General features: G+C 44.4%; 1 protein-coding gene across 4 annotated transcripts in view; it reads left to right on the forward strand.

Moving 5' to 3' along the window:
- The window catches only part of nova2 (NOVA alternative splicing regulator 2), an 85,317-nt gene extending 67,180 nt beyond the window's left edge, over nucleotides 1-18,137 (forward strand). For all 4 annotated transcript variants that reach the window (XM_061047146.1, XM_061047147.1, XM_061047144.1 and 1 more), the window contains one exon: nucleotides 7,930-18,137. In XM_061047146.1, the coding sequence (XP_060903129.1) occupies nucleotides 7,930-8,949 (1,020 nt within the window). In that variant the 3' untranslated portion in view covers nucleotides 8,950-18,137. The remainder of the gene's footprint in view (nucleotides 1-7,929) is intronic.
- The last annotated feature ends 1,430 nt before the right edge of the window (nucleotides 18,138-19,567 follow it).

Here is a 19,567-nt window from a genome sequence, read left to right on the forward strand (position 1 = left end):
CCATGTTTATGTTTCGAAATCCTGGTGAAGAAGCCAAAAACAGCCTGAACATTTTGTGTGTGTACCTGGTAAAACATGACACAAACAGACTATATATAATGTGTACATATACAGTGTGTGTGTGTGTGCGTGTGTGTGTGTGCGCGTACAGAGATGTCCCTCGCTGTCAGTCATTGTTTCCCCCGGCTCTTCTGTCCTGCAGTTATTTTTAACCTGTCGGGGTTTCTGTTCTACTTTTGGGCCAGAGAATGAGAGGAGAGAGATGGACAGAGGGAGACGGAAAAAGAGGGGTGAAACAGAGGAAGAGAGAGAGAGAGAGGGGGGGGTGAGCGAGGTAGAGTCAGAGTGGGAGAGAGAGAGAGAGAGAGAGAGAGAGAGGGGCGACTAAGCCTGTGGATCAGGAGGAGGCAGATTAAACTAAAGTCCCTGCTTAAGACTTCAAAGTTCAAACTCCTGCAGCCTCAACAGTTGTTCCTCACTGTCCTACACACTCGAGTGTGTGTGTATTTGTGGATGTGTGTGTGTGTGTGTGTGTGTGTGTGTAGGTATGCACGTCCATCTCTTCAAAATGTCTGTACTGGAAGGTGTGTGTGTTTCTGTTTTTGTGTGCACCTTTTTTCACGCAGGTATGAATGAGATTTTGAGTTTCTATGTGTCAGCAGGTTATTGCCTTTGTGTGTGTGTGTGTGTGTGTGTGTGTGTGTGTGTGTGTGTGTGTGTGTGTGTGTGTGTGTGTGTGTGCGTGCGTGCGTGTGTGTTTGTGATGGCACCCAACGACAGCCCTGACACTGACGGCTTTTGTGACCTGGATGGAACGTGACAAAAGTTCGGACGAGAGGATGACTCATGATTACCGATGTGTGACACCTCTGACATAGTGAGAGACAGAAGAAGAAAGGAGGGAGAGAAACGGAGAGATGGGCGAGCGAGGAAGTGATGAGTGAGGAAGAAAAGGAGAAGAGAGAGAAGGGATGAAAGAGAGAGCTTCAGATTTCAGGAAGCAGCAAAGTGCTTCATCTCATCCCAAATTTGTTCCAAATACGGACTTTTTGTTGATTTATTATTTGTGTGGAACGAGTTCACTTCATGGAATCAAACCAAGGACAGGCTGCTTTGACCTAACGTTTAAAAGAAAAAAACCTTTGAGATGATTTAATTATCATGGGGCTCGAATGTGTTGTATTAAGAGATAAATATTTGTATTTTTAAAGGATGTGCTGTGAAAGAAAACACTCAAAATGTTTTCAATTATTTTTCTCTTTGTGTTCAGATTATTTGTGTTTCATGAAATTAAGATTCAAACAGAGAGCAGAGAGGCAGCGAGGAGAATCTGTTAATATGTTAATGTGACTGCACATCAAGGTCAAACACTGACAAACTACTGCAACATAATGTGTGTGTGTGTGTGTCTGTGTGTGTGTGTGTGTGTCTGTGTGTGTGTGTGTGTGTGTGTGTGTGTGTGTCACGGCTGTCTTGGCAGTTTACTTGTTTCCTCGTTTGTTAAATGATTTAGGTTTTTTTTCTCTTATTTTGATGCTTCTGCTCCTCAGCTTCCTGTTTTCTTTATGTTTGAGTAACACACAAATTGCCATGTGCAAATGAGAAAATCACACCTGCCACTCATTAAACTCCTGAAGTGAATTAAAGTTCACACTTCAGGGCTTAGGGTGTAAAAAAAACAACAACTTTATTTAGAGATATTCACATGTGTTTTCTTGTAACTATAGGTTCACCTGCTACTGCTCGGTCCTGTTGTGAGTTATTTGAAGAATAATTTTCTCACCTTTGATGTATAATAAAAGGGAGGGCGTAGCCCGGCTGGCCCCTTCACACCAGCCGTCCCTGCATGTACACACACACACACAAGTAAACACACATAAGCACACATAAATGCTGCTCAAAATGGATCACATGCGCTGGTTGATGAAGCTATACGGGATAAGCAATGGGATATCTTTCTCATCTGATACATAAATCGACTTCTGTGGGTGGTGATAAATATTTTTTATTTGAATATTTGAATTGGATTTAATTTGCGGCAAACACTGAAACAATCATTAATCTGCATTTAAGCACTCTGATGGTAGTTTCAGAGACTGTTGAAATGTAAATCAATGATTGACTTTGTGTTAAAACACAGAACTGTACTTTTAGATTTCGCACCTCGACAGTCAGAACCCTGAACTCGCTCCAAACCGGCTCCTGCATCATATCAGCCCCCTCTCTGCTGCTGACATTGATTTGGTCTTATCTGCTAATCCGGCATCCCCGCTGAAGTCGACACTTCCCATCATGCTCCTCTGCAATGTTTGCCCGAGTGTATTCATGAACAGGAGATTGGCTTTGACCTCTGACCTCCGCCCAGCAGCTGCAGCAACAGGACGCTCCGTCAGCAGCTGGATGGAGGCCAAATCTTCCTCTCTCTCTCTCTCTTGGTGGAAAAGTTTCTCTCAACAGACAGAAAGTTTCTTCAAGGAAACAAAAAATAAAACAAAAGGGAGACACCAGAGATGAGAAAGTGTAGAAGAAGAAAAGAGAACTTAAAAGCTTTAAAGCAGCTGAGGGGAAAAAAAAAACATGAAAGAGTCGTCACTGTAGGAGCGAGCGACTGCACGCTGCCAACTGTCACATAATCTGCTTTTTTTTTTTTGTGGCAGCTCTGCAGAAAGGTGCTGGGAGCAGAGGATTGTGGGTAGGCAGGAGGCTGCCTGACTGAGTCGTCCCTCAGAGCTAGCCGAAGCAACAACGTCAGCTAAATAAAAGCAGGATGGAGAGGATGATTTCACGTTAAAACGCCCTTCAGTAGGGAGCAGTGTGTGTGTGTGTGTGTGTGTGTGTGTGTGTGTGTGTGACCTTGTACAGTAAGTAGCGGTTTGATTTATTGAACACAATGAATAGAAAGTAAAAACATAAAAAGAATGGAAACGTTGAAATGCACTCGAACATTTCAGATGAGGAGAGTACAGAAATGTAAAAAGCTAAAATATGCTCTGCAGCGTCTTAAAGCTTTTTTAAATCTGAAAAAAAAAATGAGACCAAATAAGAAAAAAACTGACAAATTTTTTTGAAATAAATAAATAAATGTGAGAAAATAAAAGACGAGTGGGCGGAGGAGGAGCGGAGGCGAACGGAGAACCTCATTAGCAGAGAATCAGTTGGATATAAAGATGGTAGATGTGATCATTAGGGCCGGGGGGGAGACAGACAACGCTGTGTGTGTGTGTGTGTGTGTGTGTGTGTGTGGGTGTGTGTGTGTGTGTGTGTGTGTGTGTGTGTGTGCGCGCGCTTCATGTTCAGAGGATGAAAGGGTTCATGGGGAAAATTTAGAGCCCAAAAGCTTGTCATTTAGGTCTTTTATCCCCTGTCTCTACATTTCCCCCTCCGCCGTCCGCCCACTCATCTTCTTTCCGCATAAATAAAAAAAAACAACCATCCTGAAAATGTTGCCAGAAAAATGTGTTGGAACATTTTCAGATGCAAAAACGAGACTTCTGAATGAAATTGAAGGCGTGCCATGAACGCCAAGGAGCGATGTTTGTGTTGGCAAAGCGGATGGTGAATGTCTTTGAGCTTTAATTGACGTCCGGTTGTAATCTCAGGATAAAGATCAGGAGGAAAACATGAAAGCATCTCTGCAAATATTTCATGTCTCCATGTTGGAGGGCTCGTAGCCAAAACGACACCTCAGCGCAGGATCGATATCCATCCATTGAGAGTGAAAAACATAAAGAGGGAATACATTAACCAAACATCATTAAATCTTTAAAGCTGCAGTGAGTTCTTCTTTTTTAAGAGCTTTGATTAAACCAGCGATCAACAATCCCTCTACAAGCCTCGGCGTTGGTTAAAGTGTAACCACAGTACACTTCATACAGAGATGCTTTGATTGTAGTTTGTTATGACCTCATCTCTAAAAGATGCAGATATATCGTATAGCGCGTGGTGTAAATGTAGACCATGCAGGGCTCAGGGAAACAAAAGCTCTGTTTAAGGGTTTTATTGCAAACCCCCACAAACAAAGAGAAGTATGCGTACATGCATTCTTTTATATATAGCTCTATAAACCCCCGGTGTACATAGTTCTGTTTATAAGTCCATCAAACGCTCGGCCCTGTTTCCCCTCCACAGTTGGCCGCGAGTCTCACTTTTTGTGTCGATTATAATAAAGCTTTCCAGTCATTAAAATGATGCATGTTAAGAAGCGTGCAGGGTGGCGCGGTGGTTAGTGCGCGCGTCCCATGTATGGAAGTCTTCCAAGGTGGGCGGCCCAGGTTCAAATCCGATCCTGTGCCTCCTCCCCCGCGCTCTCTGTCCCCCACTTCTGACTCTGTCCACTGTCCTATCTCTCAAATGAAGGCACAAAAAGCTCAAAAATAAATCTTAAAAAAAAATAAAAGTGTGCAGAAATATGATTCAAGATTCAAAAAACTTTATTGTCTATCACATCGTGACAGAAAATTACCTTTTGTTGAGGCTCAACATGAAAACATACAAACATTCACACTAACACTCACGTTAGGTCATAAATAGCTAAAAGTACCCGAAATAGGAAAACACACATGCACAGAATTTAAAAAACATTGCTTATTTAGCCTTGTTTAAAATGTGTATTGCAGTGATATGATATTAGAGTGTGCTTTCTGAGAGGTGTTGAAATAGTGACCGCGTTGTGTTTAAGGTTTAGTAGACTCTCTAAGACTTAATGAATTATATTAAAGGTGTAAGGGGACAGAGAAACGCAGGACGAGGCAAACATCCAATTTTTTTCTAAACTTTCTCATGAAGGTGACTTGGCTGAGGAGCCTCAGAGCAGAGCAGGAAGTAGAGCCTCTGCTCGGCAGCGTTCACACTTTGTTAGCACTTTGCTCCTCTCATGAATCGGCAACCGGGGCAGCAGATTGTAGAGGAGGCTCCGATAGCAGCGGGACGTAAAACAGACGCGTTGAAGGAGCCTCGCCGTGTGTACCACCTCACAGTATAACAACACCAATCAATAAGAGCGGACTCCAAACTTCCAGGGAGAGAGAGAGAGAGAGAGAGAAAAAGCTGAATGAACAAAAGGAAAGGAATCACACCTGTTAATCCCACAGAGAGACGCCTCGCAAAGCAAACACTTCTCTAAGATTCCACTCCTATAGCAGAAGAGAAGAGAGCGTTTGAACGCCGTCTGCGGGGTTTTGAAGTGTTATCGGCTCCCTCCTGCACGCCTCTCGCTAATTTTTCTATTTCTATGTAAATTCATCTTCCTGCCTCTCAGAAAGCCGCGGTGCAGAGAGCGAGCCGGGGAATGTGGTCGTGGCAACAAAATCGATGCATCGAGGATCACGCCGCGCGAATGTTCATCTTAAAACCGCAGCAAACACAAGGAGGGAGGGAGGGAGGGAGGGGAGGTAATTGGAATGTCCTTTTCAGTTGAACATCGTAGGATGAATTTATCCCTCTCTTTCTTTTGGGCGTTTTTTATTTCACTTTCTCTTTCTGTCCCTTTTCTTGATTTCCCTCTACATGGACAAACAGACACTTAAAAAATAGCGCCTCCCATCTTCTTCTCTCAGTTTGTCCAATCGATCGGCCCCTCCCTCCAGGTCTCCGTCTCTTTCGCTTAATCGTCCTCCTTTCTTCATCAAGGCCACGTCTTTGATCTCCGTCTATACCTCCTCTGTCTTCAGCCCACACTCTCTTTTTCTTTTCCGCTCTGTAGATGAATTCTCCACATTCGGCGGAGAGCGGTGGTGGAAGTTGCTCTGCGGAGCTTTGGGATCAATGCTAAGTGGGGAGAGTGCCGCACTTGCAAAGACACAAATTCATTTTCTCGGGGCTAATGTGCAAAGAGAACTCGATAAAATCTCGAGCAGTTGTTTTCTTGTTTGTGACATTGAAGGAACACTTTGCATAATTTGGCAGCAAAGCAAAGTGACAGATTTTTTTTCGTTGCAAAAATCTGCAGCAGACGTTTTTGTTTTTTTTTCCCCCGTCGCGTCTTCCTCTTGGTTTCTTTGCCTTCAGAAGCTTTTCTTTGTGCGGGGAGCTCAGGGCTGCAGCAGGGCGTGACGCGCCGCTCCAGAGCAGACAGTGAACCCTGTGAACACCAGGATCACGTAGACCTCGGATCAGACTGTCAGACTTCATGTGTGCTGTCATCGTATATAGAAGGAGGACATATAGAAGTTGAACATCACTGGTGTGTTTACAGGCAAACCTGCAGAGTCTGGTGTTGTGTGAATATGTTTTATGTTTGTAATGAACAAATCACTGTTTGCTACAAAAGCCACATGTCATTGAAAGTATCGTTTAAAATGTAGCCAGGGAGCAGAGAGGGTTTTGTAATCTTTAAAAATGTATTCAAGGGGAAGCTCTAATTGGACAATATTTTATTATAAGCAAAAAAATCAATATATGGGGAGGGGGGTTAAATTCAGAAGACAATACATATTTCCTCTTGAAGCTCTTATTTTTAATGGCTAGTGGACATTTTGAAATGTTCACAATAACTTTTAGACACAATAGGTCATCGATTATATAAAAAAAACATTAGTTTCACTCAAACTGCATGCTGGGAGAAGTTGCTGCATTAGAATCACATGAGGTTAATGGTCTCCTGCAGAGAAGCAGCGTGGTGTGCTGCAGATCAATTCTCCAATACGGTGAAAGTAATCAACCAGAGTCCATCGAGTCGGATCATCAGCTGATGAGAGAAACGTTTAATATCATGAACAACAGCAAAGAAGAATAATGACTCATACTGTGTTTATGCAAAACTGTGAAATACAATGTACTGCTCTGAGTGTGTGTGTGAGTGTGTGTGTGTGTGTGTGTGTGTGTGTGTGTGTGTGTGCGTGTGTGTGCGTGTGTGCGTGTGTGTGTGTGTGTGTGCGCGCGTGTGCGTGTGTGTGTCATTGCCTCACTCTCTTTCACTACCCTTTGAATGCTGGAGCTGTGTTTCCATGGCAACGCTGACCCCTGGGAGTCAATGTTATTTTTTTCACACAAGTAGCCTCTTTACAATTCCTCCCTCTCTCCCTCTCTCTCTCTCTCTCTCTCCCTCTCTCTCTCTCTCCCTCCCTCTCTCCCTCTCTCTCTCTCCCTCTCTCTCTCTCCCTCTCTCTCCCTCCCTCTCCTCCCACTCTGTTTACCTCTCTACCTTTTCGTCTCCTGTTCGCTCAACGACTCGCACTTCATCGCTTTTCCTTTCATTATGAACCAAAAACATGGAGACAAAACTCTTCAGTAATGTTCAGCTTGAGCTGCTGAAGGTGCTCTCATTGCGATAACTTATACTTCATATATATATCTCTGATCTTTCTCCTACACGGCTGACACAAACACACACAGACACATCAACAACTCTGTATTCAGACATGGTTCTCTCGCTCTCTCGTCTTTTCTTTGGCGCTTTTAGTCTCCGTCCTTCTCGAGGACGCCTCTGAAAGCAGCGCCCCGACAAAGTCCTTTTCACACCGACCTTGCCTTTAAAGTCCGCTCTGAGCTGAGCGATGTGGGCTCCGACTTACAGAGTTTTGCATGACAAAAGAACGATTTTTCATCTCTGATCTTCATCGCATAACTATCCTTCATTTTTCTCACTTCGCTGCGTAATTTGAATTCAGGAGGGCTGGTTTGTCATGCATGATTAATCGCTAAATCACAGGTGTGACATTGTCTCTTTCTGACTCTCTTTTGAACATATGCTGCGGAAAGTTCACTTTGCTTCCTCCTGCCTCTGATTCTTTGCCCACATCTTCTAAACCCATGAGTTCAGCTGAATCAAAAGGAAATCCTTTACTTCAATTTCCCTGTTCAGGAACGTTCAAGTGATGCACAGATGATGCTTATTTTTAAAAATCCAGCCGAAGCGTCTTTGCTGTAATAACAAAATGAATCTGTTTCAGAAGATTAACCTGTGATTTTTTCTCTGCTCCTTCCAAACAGGCCAAGCTGATCGTCCCAAACAGTACGGCGGGGCTGATCATCGGTAAAGGCGGCGCCACAGTCAAAGCAGTGATGGAGCAGTCCGGGGCGTGGGTCCAGCTATCCCAGAAGCCCGAGGGCATCAACCTGCAGGAGCGAGTCGTCACCATCAGCGGGGAGCCCGAGCAGAACCGCAAAGCCGTGGAGATCATCGTCCAGAAGATTCAAGAGGATCCCCAGAGCTCCTCCTGCCTCAACATCTCCTACTCCAACATCACCGGGCCCGTCGCCAACTCCAACCCCACCGGTTCTCCTTACGCCAACTCCACAGAGGTCATGCCGGCCGCGGCAGCCGCTGCAGCAGCCACGGCTTCCTCTCTTCTGGGCCAGGCCAGCTTGGCGGGCGTCGGCGCGTTCCCGACCACCATGTCCAGCCTCTCAGGCAATGATCTGCTCGCAATCACCTCCGCACTCAACACTCTGGCCAGCTACGGCTACAACACCAACTCCCTGGGCCTGGGCCTAAACCCCGCCGCCGCCTCAGGCGTGTTAGCCGCTGTAGCAGCTAATGCTAACCCAGCAGCAGCAGCCGCAGCTAATTTGTTAGCATCCTACGCTAGCGATGCATCCACCAGCGCAGCTCACCCGGCCACTCTCGGAGGTTTCTCCCTGGGGTCTCTGGCTGCAGCTACAGGGGCGACCAACGGCTACTTGAGCGCCGCGTCGCCACTGGTGGCGTCATCTCTACTCGCTACAGAGAAGCTCGGAGAAGGAGCGAAGGAAGTGGTCGAGATCGCCGTGCCGGAAAACCTGGTGGGAGCCATCTTGGGGAAAGGCGGGAAGACGCTAGTGGAGTACCAGGAGCTGACTGGCGCCAGGATCCAGATCTCCAAGAAGGGCGAGTTCATCCCCGGAACCCGGAACAGGAAGGTGACCATCACGGGTTCCCAGGCCGCCACGCAGGCCGCACAGTACCTGATCAGCCAGCGAATCACCTACGAGCAGGGGGTACGCGCCACCAACCCACAGAAGGTGGGCTAAACCTGACAGCCAATGAGAAACGAGGAGGAAAAGAGGAAAAAAAAAAAAGAGTGGGGGCTCGGGGGAGGAGTATAAAAAAATTGAGAGTGAGAATGGAAAAAGGAGAGGAGAGCAAGAATGTCAGAAGGAAATCGTCCGCGCCGTTTTCTTCTGCGTGTTTTCAGTATTCTTTATTAAAAAAAAAAAGTTTTTTGACGCGGAGCAAAAATGTGCTGAGAAGACGAGGAGGGAGAGGAGCGAGTTGTCACGCTGAAAAACCAAGAAAAAAATGTGTAACATGTAAATAAGGTTTTATTACTTAACGTCTTGACCTTTTGGGATTTTTTATTGTTTTGTTTCTTGTTTTTGTTTTGTTTAGTAAATTAAGCTGTCTGTTTGTTTGTGTATTGTGTGGACAAAGCTGAATGCCATGTAGACAGGCCGACTGCCTGAGAGGCTACAGGAAGTGAGGGGAGTGAGGGAGGGGCATGGGCACGGAGGGGGAGGGGAGGAGGGTTCTACCAGGTACAATCCTCCACCCCCCCCCCCCCACCCCCCCTTATCCAAAATCCCTTCCTTATGGAAGCAAACCCCTTACCCCTCCCTCCCCCTGAAGCCCACACTCACCACCCTCCTGCAGGGTTTTTGTTTTTCTTCTAGATTTGATTTGCCCCTCAGCCCCCTCGCCCCACCTCCCCCCCAAAGCCCCCGTCACTACTTGCCCCCCACCCCACCCCACCCCAACCCCATTTATAAGGTTTTATAATGAGCAAGACTGCAAACTTCAGCCCGGTGTGTGAAGAGAAGGAACGTCCCCGACTTCCCTCGACCACTCTAACACTCTCACCTATGATCTCATCTCCCCCCTCCTCCCCTCTATTTGGGGGAGGGAGGGTGAGGTGAACGAGGGGGGGGGGGGGGGGGGGTGTTGGCGGGAGAGAATCAGTTGGGCGTTCCTTCATTTGCACACACAAGCACACCCGATCTCCACCCCCCATTATACCCCCATGATGTATCCCACAAGCAGTGCAGCGCCGCAGGGGGTGTAATGACACGTAGTGCCCCCCCCCGTCCCCCGTCCCCCCCTGTCCCCCATACGCAGCTCTAGTGTTTGAGATAGACGGCCCCGGCGCACGCTGATGACCTCACGTAGTGCGAAAACCTAGAAAACGACGAGAGTGATACTGTGCAAGCTGCGGCAAACACACAGGATCTGTGGCATTCTCTGCATCTGCTGTGATAATTCTGTTAATGATTTTGTCCTGATTATTACGATAGAAATCATCACCATCGTCATTATTTATTAATGAGTTCACCCATAAAAAACTCAGTTATTTCTTTTTTTTATCTGTGAATTCAGGTTGACATGAATGTAAATGAGACTATTTTTGATTTAAATCTTTTTGTTTTTAATTTAAGTGGATTGAAGATGAATAGTAATGTCACATAGTGTAATATATGTCTTATTTAAGTCCAGTAAGAAAGCCGCCCCAGGCATTAAGGTCATTAGAGTGAAGGATCACCTTCTATATATCCAGTCAGAGAGCAGACCAGGGAACACGAACACACACACACACACATGTACACACACACACACACTATAATGCCATGTTTGGTGCTAGAAAAGGGAATTCTCCATATCTATGATGCAGACTGCAGGGAGACCTCGATTTTTAGCAAGAACATATCTTGAAACCACTCACAACACAGGCTGCTGTGCAGCGTTTTAGCAGCTATATTAACCTGAAACCTCCTGTTATCATGCTAAGCTAACCGAGCTAATGCTGCAAATATCCCTGCTGTTCTATATCTGTAGTGAAATGCCCTGCTACAGTTTGCCTACAATGTCAAATTGTTACAAAAAATGAATAATTGAGTTGAGCTGAGACTCGTTCTCAGATGAACTGCTACAGCCTGTGGTCTCCAAACCCTAAGATGAACCACAGACGAGATCAAGTTAGAGCACTTAAGACTCACTACGTACTACTGAGAAATGCAAACATTGAGTCAGAGGAAACACTGAAACTTGACGAGGGAACATTGTTGGCCCCGGGTGCACTGCTAAATCTGCAATCCTCGCTCGTAGATTTTGCTGTTTTCAGGCAGCGTGCATATCAGTCAGGGAGACGAATATCCTCACTGATCTTTGCCCTTATCAAGCATCCGTCCGCCTGCCGATCAGGTAAAGGGCAGACAGGAGAGATTTCAAAACATACATCCAGAGAGATGAGCTCGTTTCTGCCTCCGGCAAGCTGCAGGTCTCCCATGGCAACAGGTTCACTGCCCACTGTAGACCCAGGAGGCTGCTGAAGATGTTTCTTTTGTTGTTTATTTTTTTGTTTGTTTGGTGTTTTGTTTTTTACAATCGGAGTACACTGAATTTTGTCTTAATGCACTGTGAAGCGAGGGAGCGGCTCTCTCGGCCTGTGAGGTCAGGGACGTGAGCTGTAGTTATTGGACGGCTTTTGTATGGCAGGGATAAAAAAAAAAAAACTAAAAAAAAACACACACATATATGAAATATATGTCGAATGCATATGAAGAACTTCACAAGGAAATTGACGTATCATGTGTGAATACTGAAGGAGAGTAGGTCGATGAAGAAGATCAATCAATGAGGTCAAGAGTTTGAGATCATTAGAGTCTTCTGTCCTGTGGTCCTGATAAAGTGTTGTGTAATGAGAGGGTGGGATGTTGGGGGAGTGTTAGGTGTCCAGAAGCAGATTAAAAGAGACTGGAACAAATTCTAAATTTCAATTTTCTATTGCAGCTGTGTCTTTTTCATAAAATTGATAATGTACTGTACATCCAACGAGCAAAATCCTGGACACAAACTCCAACAGGAGACCAAGTGTGATGAATGTAAAAATGACAAAAAATGTGGAGGGGGAGCATTTGATTTATTGACCTAAGCAGCCTCGTGAGGGGAGGAAACTCCTCTAAGATTAAAAAAAAACCATCAACTTAAGATTCTTTTGAAACCAATCCGACCCCAAAGTCCTCTGAATGTGTCACTCTGAGTTGGAGCGCCAGTGAGGGTTTATCTCCACAGCTTGGTAAGGAGGCTTCTTTACTCCCATCTAACACCATCCACACTCTCCTCACCCTCCCTCCCACCCGTCCTCCAGTGCACTCCCATCCTGACACCCCCCCTCTCCTCCTACCACATCGCTCCATGGGTGACTATGTCTGGTGTTTACGATCAATGCATGTCTGCTGCTTGCCCCCTGACAAAACACCACAGATCGAGTCTCGGTTCTCTTTTGGCTCGGAGACGCCCCTGACGCAAGAATTTCGACCACACCTGCAGAGGAAGTGGTAGCTGAGGCCGCAGGGCACCAAACACTCTTAATCTGTCTGTAACATTGATTTGGAATACCTTGCTGCACAGACATAAAAACATACACATATCGTGAGGGAATATTTTAGCGTTGATGGGGACTGACTGGAGCTTTGTTTGATATTTAGAGGCAGAGGAAGAAAGTGTGCTTTTGTTCCACTGTGGGGCTGTACTGTGCTGTAAGCAGGGTTTTTATTCTACTGCTTTATTTATCATTCATAGAGGGGGAAAAGATGCTGAGGATTTGCTTGCATTTACACCTCTTTCATCAGTGTAAATTGAAAATGTGTTCGTTCTCACTGTTGGTTGTCTACCAAGGAATTTATAGGACTGTTCTTTGAACTTTTAACCAGCATTTCTCAATATTTTCTAACATTTTTAATGGTTGAACCAACGTTCAATTAGTTAAAATGATTTTGGAAATAGTTATTTTTACATTCTAAGCTTTTGTTATGTTATTATCCTTCAGGGCCGGCCTGCTTTGCATCTTCTTGAAAAGCCATAAGGTGCAGATTATTATTTTTAAGAGCAGGTTCAGTTTGTTGCCAAATTTTCCTGAAGAGCTTCGAGTAGATAACTTCCTGGTGTGCAGCACAGTACATGCACGATGGAATAACTGCATTGAAATCTCTGTTCTAGTTCTCAGCTGAGTTGACGGATACGGGACAGTTACTTCATCTCATGAATCAAAACTTAAGTTCGATATTTCCTGGTTTGTCTTTTTAAAAACAGCCGATCTCTTTAGTAAACGTACTGTTAGGGGGCTTGAGATAAAAAAATGTGACTCGTACTGGAAGCAATACATGTAGTGGCATGTCGTCTTGTCCTGTCTTTAATCCTCCGTCTGCCGTAGGAGCTTTTTGGACTTACCTGTAGATGTTGAATAGGTTTACACAGGTCAAGTTTTTGTTTTCATTTGTGGAAGATGCTGCTATTGAATAATAACTGATGTACTGAAAATACAAGGTTAAAAACATATCGAAACCTGTCCTTTAGCTGAAGTGGCAGTGTAATACACGCTCAGTGATAAGCTGAAGATAAGTTCATAATAGTGTCATTCTAACCTGAAGTTAAACCTGTGCCAAAATAGGTCTTTAAATGTGTTGTTTTCCACCACATTAGATAAGAGGAGACATACTTTTATATTAAGAAAATGTGAAAAGTGCCAAATGAAGCATATTTATCATTGACATATGAAGGGATTAACCACATGACGGTTTATTCAAAGTAACGCTGGAGTCGCCTCAGTACTGCAGTTAGTTTCAGCCCTCTCTGTTCCTGCCACGCGATGAGGGGGCCGCCATGTTAGCCGAGTGTTAGCCAGGCCTCTGGGAACTACACGTCCCAGAATGCAACAGCACTATGACTCTGGGGCTAGACAAATCAATATAGTCATAGGTCGGCGTCATGATGCTTCAAAATGTGACTTGATAGCATTCTTAAATACAGCCTTTTATAGTTAGAATGAAAATGTATTTTGTGGAAATAGATGTTATCTTTTTTGCACGTCTATATTGCATGATATCAAAGTGAAGCGTGAACAACAACAACAAAAAAAAACAGGAAAAAAGCAAAGAAACAAAAAAGAAGCGACAAAAAAAAAAAAAATTAGGCATTCAAGTGTGTGGCATTCATTTTTTCCGGAGACAAAATCTTTGCATGCCGATAAGGGGTCGAGCATTTTGATATTGTTTTAACACGCGTTCAAATGTTTGTTGTTTTCTCTCGATGCGACCGCGCTGAGTCCTGGTGAACAAAATGTTTTTTTCGACTTCACAAACAGAATAAGTATTTTGTCTTTTTGACTTGTCTCACCTTCCTCTAAAGGATTAAAAAAAAAAAAACTCTCGAACAAAACCTAGGAATATTTTTGCTACTTGCTGAGCGAGCTTGTACCAAACGTTCTCAGTTGCTGCCAAACTTTAGAGAAACAAAAAAAAATAATCAGGATTGAATTTCAAATGAAGACTGAGATTGTCCATGAATGTACTCACCTCTGCATAAGTTTGCATATCACTCCTCTGACCATGACGTGCAGTAGAGGCTTTCCTGTGTTTTTCCTGTGTTTTTTGTATTCTAACATTACTAACCCTCGATGCGCTGTCTCGAGCTCTGAGTTGAACTCTGTTTTCTGTCCTTTGACCCCCCCCCCCCCCACACACACACACACACACACACACACACTCACACTCACAGCTCTGGCCTGTCCTGTCCTTGATATGCACCTTATTGACCTCAAATATAACACGGAGCATCTCTGGCCCCGCCCGCTCTGTTTCGGCAAAGGGAGTGAGAAAGAGGGAAGATAAACTCCCCCTCCTTCACCTTCTATTCCCCCCCCCCCCCCCCCTTAAACACACACACACACAAGTCTGTCTGGGTCTCCCTCAGGCGCCTCGCTGCAGAATTTGGGACAGATTGTGTTTTCACTCCGCTGATATGCAATCCAAAGCTCTGATCTCGGGGAGAGAAACAACAGCCAACATTGCCAGTGTGTGTTTTTTTTTAAGGCGGTAATGTTTTGAATCCTGATTCCACCCCCGCTCTCTCTCTCTCTTTTTTATTTTTGTTTTAATTCGATGCTTTATTGGCTTCAGTGTCAAAGAAAAAAAAAGTTTAAAAAAAAAATTGCCAAAGCGTGTCCACCTCCTTCCTTTTTTATGCAAGCTCAGTTTTTTTTTTTTTTTTTAAGTGTGGTCATGTTTTGTATCCTGACACAAGTTGCCATAGGAAACGACCCACTTCTTTAAAAAAAAAAAAAAAAACTCCCCAAAAAGAACAAAAAAACAAAAATTCTCTGCTCCTCCCGACATGTTTGCACTAAACGTCCTGCTGTTACTGTGCACGGCAGGCCGAGCTGAGGGGGGGTCAGTGTGCGAGACTACTGTAGATGTGTAGCCTTACTGTAGGTGTATTTCAATGTGCATGCTCCTCTCTCTCTCTCTCTCTCTCTCTCTCTCTCTCTCTGTCTGCTTCAGGTCGCTTCTTGCTCGTGCTGTCTGTGCTGACACGTAGCTGGCTAGCCATGTTTTCTTCTTCTCCTCTCCTTTTTAATTTTTTTTTTGAATTGTTGTGATGTGTAGAGGAATGCAAACTTAACTCTCACCAGGTGACCTCATCGCTTCTCAGTGGGTGTGGCTCTCTTTGACATAGTCCCCTCCCCCCTTCTCCACCGCCACCTCCACAAACCCACTCTCACCCACACCCACCACTGACCCTCCCCACCTCTACGACATTTTATGGGACCCCTCTCTCCCCCCTTTTTCAACCACCCCCCCTTCCTCCCCCCCCACCAACTCGGGCCCCATCGAAGCACCAGCAAGTGTAGACTGCATTTGTCATATCACTGTTTTTCTGTTCCTTCTTCTCGTTCTCTGTTGGTTTTTTTTTTTTCCTGGTTTTTGATTTGTACTGTATGCTCTGTCTAACCTATAGACCAGTTTTAACTAAATGCCATTTCTGTGTGTAGCCTGTTTACCCCTCCCACACACACACACACACACACACACACACACACACACTCTTCCATGCCCTCTTTTTTGCACTTTCACTGCCCACTCCTCCTCTTCGCCCAAAAACATACACACACACTTTCCTCCTCCACCTCCCACGAGTCTCTTCTCTCTCTCTCTCGAGTGCCAAAATAGAACAGAGAGGAAGTAACAAAAACAAAAAAAAAAAAGACAACAACAACAACAACAACTACCATTCCAAGCGTTTCTTTGAGTTGTTCTTGTGTGTCGGACATCCATCCTGGAAGCACCCATGAAGCCAGCATGCTCCGCCCTCATAACATGATGTCGCTCATGACGCCTCAACTTGAACAGCACCTTGCCCCCCACCACCACCACTCCTCCTCCTCCTCCTCACCACCCCCCACAGAGCTAAACCCGACAAGGATTAACCCTTCTGCAGGTTGGCTACCTACCTACTGTCCTGCCTCTCAACCTACCTAAAAAAAGCCCCACCGCTCATGCCAGCTGCTTTCCTAATCTGTCATCTCTTCAGCCTGTGGGACTTCATTGATTGTGTGCCATAGTGTTGGGGGCACCTTTCACTCTCCTCACCCCCCCCCCCCCCTCTTTCTACCCCTCACCCCTTTCTCTCTCTCTATCCCTCCCTCCCTCTCTCGCTCTCGCTCCATTTGATTTTTCTCGATGGGAAAGATTCAAAAACTCCATTTTCTAATGATGATTTTTTTTGTTGTCGTTTAACATCCAAACCACGCACGCCGACACACGCACCGCCCCTGCGCGGTGGTGTGGGGAGTGTTTTACGCACCGTCAGCTGCGCAGCCATCCTCTGTCTTCTTGAACTTTTTTGAACTTTCACCCCCCTCATGAACTTTTATTGACCTTCTTCCTCCTCCTCCTCCTATACCCCCCTTCTGTGTTCATCCAACTGTTTGGACGATAACTCTCATTCCATCCCCCAAAAAACCCTCTCTGAGACTGTGCAATGCTAGCTGATATGATTGGATTTTTTTGTTTGTTTGTTTGTTGCTCATCATTGGGGACAATTCTCTGAGATATAAGTCGGAAAAAAAAGAACAAAAAAAAAAAACATGAAAGGAAAAAAAAAAAAAAAAACATCCAAAAAAAAGAAATGCAGACAAACAAAAAAAAGAAAAAAACACTAAGCAACTGTTTCTCCACAATTTCATTTTTGTTCTCTCTCATTGTAAATATTCTTGTCAGATTTTTTGCCGAGCTGTAAAGAGAGAAGTGTTGAGCAGAAAGGGGCCGGCAGCATAAAGAGGTACTAGTGGACGCGTGGACCATCACTCTTCATCCTCTGTATCCGATAGTTAGGTCTGCCTGTATAATCGGCTATGCTAGTTCTACTGTGTTAACCTGTGCTGTTGTTATTAGTGTTGATTTACCTACTGTATTCGCTGTTTAGCTTCCTGGTTGCCTAGCAACTCTTTAGAAACCTGTGCTCATCGAGTAATAATTCTAACCTTGAGAAGTAGTCCGAGCCATTCTCAACGTAGGCTTGTTTTTGTACATTTGTTGATGTTTTCCTAGCCGTGAGTTGTAGTGGCGCTAGTATCTTTTATCATCAGCCATAGTTATTGAAATTGCTTGGTCGTGTTAGATACATATCATCGTGGAAAACGGCTCGACTCGGCTCCTCCAGGTTGGAAAAAAAGAAACCCAGGGAGGTGGACTGATTTCTTTAAAAAAACAAACAAAAAAAAAAAAGAATACAAAAGCTCCTCCCGGGCTACAAAATGAGGACGCTGAGCTGCTAACTTTTGTGCAATACAGTCCTAGTTTACATCACATGACATGATAGTTTAGAGACGACTAACGTCTGCAGGGGACGCTCAAACAATCCCGTCCGACTGCAGAACCCAAACTTGTGACATATCTCATATATGGCCTGTACATCCGAGACATTTTGAAAGTATTACCGTGAGATTCGACTTCCACCATTTCACCACATTGCTCTGAGCTCCACTCTTGATTTATGCTGCCTGCCCCATCGCCCTGAGAACACCACATGAGCTATTTATTTCTCAGACTATTATTATTATTATACTATTAATAAATAACAACGCAACAAGAAAAAAGGGAACGACTGGAAAAAGGTGAATTAATATTAGTATTGTTTTGTTTTTATTTTTTAGTATTTTAGTGGTTGCTTTTAACAACATTCATTAACTGACTTAAAGAGTATTTGAATATTTAATGTAATTGTAGCATTGTGTTTGTAAAGAGAAAAAAAACCTAGTGAGTTGTGTTTCTTGACTTGTGGATTACCAGTGAAGTGGGCAATCTAGTGCTAATATATATGAGGTCTTTTTTTAAGGATTCTTATTTTGCGACAGCAACAGCAGTCATTATAAATGTTCATTTTAGCATCACCTGTCTTCCGTTGTCTTATTCTTCACCTTCCACCACACTCTGCATCATCACAGTAACACATCGCAAGTCTGGGGGTGGGTGTGTGTGTGTGTGTGTTTGAGTGTGTGTGTGTGTGTGTGTGTGTGTGTGTGTGTGAGAGTCATGGAGTGTGTATGTGGGTCTGTGTGAAATGTTGGAGCAGATGTGTGTTTGTTTGTCATGAATGTGCATGTGAGTGTGAGTTAACAAATCTGTGTGTTTATTTGTTTGTGTCTATGCAAAACGTGCTAAATGTGTGTCTGTCATGAGTGTGTGTGACTGTTTGTTTGTGTGTGTGTGTGTGTGTGTGTCTGTGAGGGTGGGGGTCAGGGTGGGTGTTCTGTCTAGTGTCCACCAAAAGCTAAAACCTGTCAGGCTTCCATACTTCCTGATGGAACCTCCTGACGTTATAGCTGCAAACCCTCATCATGTGATCTGACTCAACTCGACTGTCCATAACCCCCCCTTCAGTCACCTGACCAAACCAAATCAACCAATCACTGTCCACCACTACCGCCTCCCCCCTGCGCCATCCTCTGCTGCACACCACGTCAGCCCCATGTGATGTTCTCCATCGATAACATACTACTGTCACACTCTACTGTTACATGCAGCTCTGAGGAGAAATACACATTCAGGCGCTCCAACGTGACGGGCGCTTGGTTTTTGTTTTTATAAATGTTTCATCAGTTTGAAGATGAAACAAATGCTTCTTAAGTATACCTCAAGGTGTTTGACTTGTAAAGGGTCACTTCACCCAAAATCTAAAAGTGTTTTGTTCGTTGATGTTTTGAGATATTTGTCTCTTTAATTTCTGACTCCAACCCCAATACAATGGAGTTGAAATGTATTTAGTTAATGATGCACTAAAAATTAACATTTAAAGCTCTTTTTTTCTGAAACAGTTACCTCAATGACAACCGTTTTTTATTTGGACTATTTTTACTGCAGAACGTGGGTCCAATGAAAACGTTTAGTGCACCAAAAACAAAGTTCCTTCTTTGGGGTTGGTGACAGAAATCTTAAAGAAAGATTTAAAGCCGATCTTATCTGCCAAGTTAGATACCTCTAGAAATAATGTTTGGATGGAATGACCCTTTAATCTTCATAAGATGCACTTGGTTGAAATGTGTGTATTTGTCTCCAGAGCTGTTTATTACATTAAGCTCTTCATACTACTGTACGTGCTGCATACTACCTTACCAGGTCAGATTCCACCTTAACCTGTCTCCATGCCAACCACCGAGGAGCCTGTTGCATGGCAACCCGGCTTCCGCCCACAACAAAAAAAAAAAAAAAAAAACAACCTACCAACCAACCATCTTCCTCCACCACCGTCGAGGCCACGCCCACCTGACAATGATCGTTCCTTTAGAAGAAGAGGTAGAGGAAGAGAGAGGGTAGATGAGGG

Source organism: Labrus mixtus, chromosome 9 (genome assembly GCF_963584025.1).
Source record: "Labrus mixtus chromosome 9, fLabMix1.1, whole genome shotgun sequence".
Taxonomy (NCBI): Eukaryota; Metazoa; Chordata; class Actinopteri; order Labriformes; family Labridae; genus Labrus; species Labrus mixtus.